Source organism: Capricornis sumatraensis, chromosome 2, assembly GCF_032405125.1.
Source record: "Capricornis sumatraensis isolate serow.1 chromosome 2, serow.2, whole genome shotgun sequence".
NCBI classification, from domain to species: domain Eukaryota; kingdom Metazoa; phylum Chordata; class Mammalia; order Artiodactyla; family Bovidae; genus Capricornis; species Capricornis sumatraensis.
In genome coordinates this window covers 211,337,989-211,340,256 of record NC_091070.1, presented here as the reverse complement: position 1 = coordinate 211,340,256, position 2,268 = coordinate 211,337,989, and the positions used below count along the sequence as shown (strand labels likewise).

Below are 2,268 nucleotides of genomic sequence, written 5' to 3'. Positions count from 1 at the left end.
TGAAAAGGAATTAGTGAAGGAGACCGAGGGACATCATTCCTGGCAATCAATTCCAAAGGCCCTGAAGGGCAGGAAACTGGTCTGTTCCAGGAACTGATAATGTGACTCAACCCATGGAGACGGGCAGACGTGGTAAAGAGGGAAGATGCGGATGAGAAGATGCTGAGAGTGAAGCTGGAGCCAGTCAGGCCTTGGAGGACCTTTTAAGGACTTTGGGGTTTATCCCAAGAGATTTTAAAAACAATGGCATACTATGCGTATCCAAACACTGGTAAAGTCTAGGGAACTTTCGGGTTACAAAGAACGTTTTTTCCCCTTTTGGCAGAGCCTGGAGGTCTACAGTTACAGGCGGCTAGTATGTGGCTGTGTCAGAATTGGAATCCACGTCCTTGCAAAGAGCTTCCACCACCCAGGACTCGGCTGGGAGGGTCCCAGGGGTGAAGCAGGCAGCGGGCCAGGGACCCTTCTAGGAAGAGGCCAAGGAGGCCGAGTGCACCCCAGATGCCCCCACCCCCAGACGGCAGCTCAGCGCCCAGCAGTCCTGGCGGAAGCGGCGCACTGAGAAGCAGTAGATGAGAGGGTCCAGGCAGCTGTTGAGACTCAGCAACGCCAGGCTGAGGGTGTGCAGGACGTCGAGCGTGGAGGTGGCCCGGCATCCACCGCCTTCGCGGCTCGCGGCGACCTCCTGCCCGGTTACCCAGGGCGCCAGCAGCAGATGGTAGGGTGCCAGGCAGAGGGCGAAGACCAGCAGGAGCCCCAACACCATGGTCCTGGCCGCGCGCCGGTGCGGACCGGCGGGGGCTGGGCCCGGGCCCGAGGGCGAGGCGAGCGCCCGCGCCAGGCTCAGGTAGGCCGCGAGCACCAGCAGGAAGGCGGCGGTGAAGAAGGCCACGGTGGTGTAGGCCAGGCCGGCGCGCGCCCAGCCGCGCTCCAGGCAGCGAGAGGCGCCGCCCGGCCCGGGGCGCAGCGCGTGCGGGGCGGCCAGCGAGGGTGCGGCGCAGGCCAGGCCTGCCAGCCAGGCGGCGGCGCACGCGGCGCGGGCGGGGCCGCGGCGGCGCAAGGCCGGGCGGGCGGCCGCCTTGGGCCCGGGCCGCTGCACGGAGCTGCAGCGGCACACGCTGATGAGCGCCGCGAAGGCCACGGCCGCGTAGGTGGACACATAGTAGGCGGCCCCGGCTGCGCGGCAGACGGCCTCCGGAAAGGGCCAGTGGGCCGGGCCCAGGTAGTAGGTGAGCCACAGCGGCAGCGTGAGCGTGAAGAGCACGTCGGCCAGGGCCAGGTTGAGCAGGTAGAGACGCAGGGCCTGGCCCAGGCGCCTGCCGCTGCGGACGAACACCGCCAGGGCCGCCACGTTGGCCGGCAGCCCCAGGCCCAGCGCCAAGGCATAGGCCGCGGGCACCACAATGAAGCGAGCAGGGTCGTCCCAGGGGCTGCAGCCGCCAACACCCAGGTCCCCCACGCTCCTGTTCATCTCGGACCTTGGACTAGCAAGAGGAAGAGAGGTCACTGCGGAGGCCAGCCGCACAAGAAGCCCTCCACCCCGCCTTTCCTCGCCAGACCCGTCCTCTCTTCCAAAATCCGTGGTGGGAGGAGACTAGAAGCCGGGAAGCCCCTGTGAGGGGCTGAGGAATTAGTTCCGCCGGCACCCGCTGGAGGTGGAGCAGGGAGGACGCCAGTTAGTAGAATGAGCTTGGTGAAAGATGTGGGAAATGAGGGTGGGTCAGGAATCCCAGACAGCTTGGAAATTTTTCACCTTGGTGACTGGGAAGGTGGAAGTGCCCCCTTATAGGTGGAGTAGGGTTCCACTTTGTGGGGCACTGGCATGTGCATTAAGCCCCAGCAAGGCTGAGCCAACAGGAAGTCATAGAGAAACCAGGGTGGAATACAGACTCCTTCCCCGAAAGCCTCCAGCTCCAGTGCCATCCAGGTCAGTAGGGGAGACGCATGGATGGAGTTACGGCCGTAGGATGCAGAGACCCAGGAGACAGGCCCCTGCACAGTGACCTTGGACTTACCTTGGTGAATGTCCTCTCTGGGGCTTGCCTGGAGCACCTTGGGCAGGGCTGAAAAGGTTTCACATCTCAGGCTTTCCAGCCTGTTTCCTTCCCCCTCGTCTTTTGACCACAAAGAAGTCCGGAGTCTGATTTGGAACTTTACACAGCAAAGCAAATGGAGCACAGGCCCAGAAATCAGGCAGATTCTAGATACACACATTTATCTGCCGTGTGACCTTGGGCAAATTACTCAGCTTCACGGAGCCTATCTTCT

At 62.9% G+C, this 2,268-nt stretch overlaps 1 protein-coding gene across 1 annotated transcript; it reads right to left on the bottom strand.

The window, feature by feature from the left end:
- Positions 1 to 466: 466 nt before the first annotated feature.
- LOC138070689 (platelet-activating factor receptor-like) lies at positions 467 to 1,471 on the bottom strand. Its single transcript, XM_068961920.1, has one exon. The coding sequence runs from the start codon at positions 1,469 to 1,471 to the stop codon at positions 467 to 469; it is 1,005 nt and encodes a 334-aa protein (XP_068818021.1).
- Between the last annotated feature and the right edge of the window lie 797 nt (positions 1,472 to 2,268).

Bases quoted from the DNA above. Each gene is read 5' to 3' on its own strand.
- LOC138070689 (XM_068961920.1), bottom strand. From the start codon at position 1,471: ATGAACAGGAGCGTGGGGGACCTGGGTGTTGGCGGCTGCAGCCCCTGG.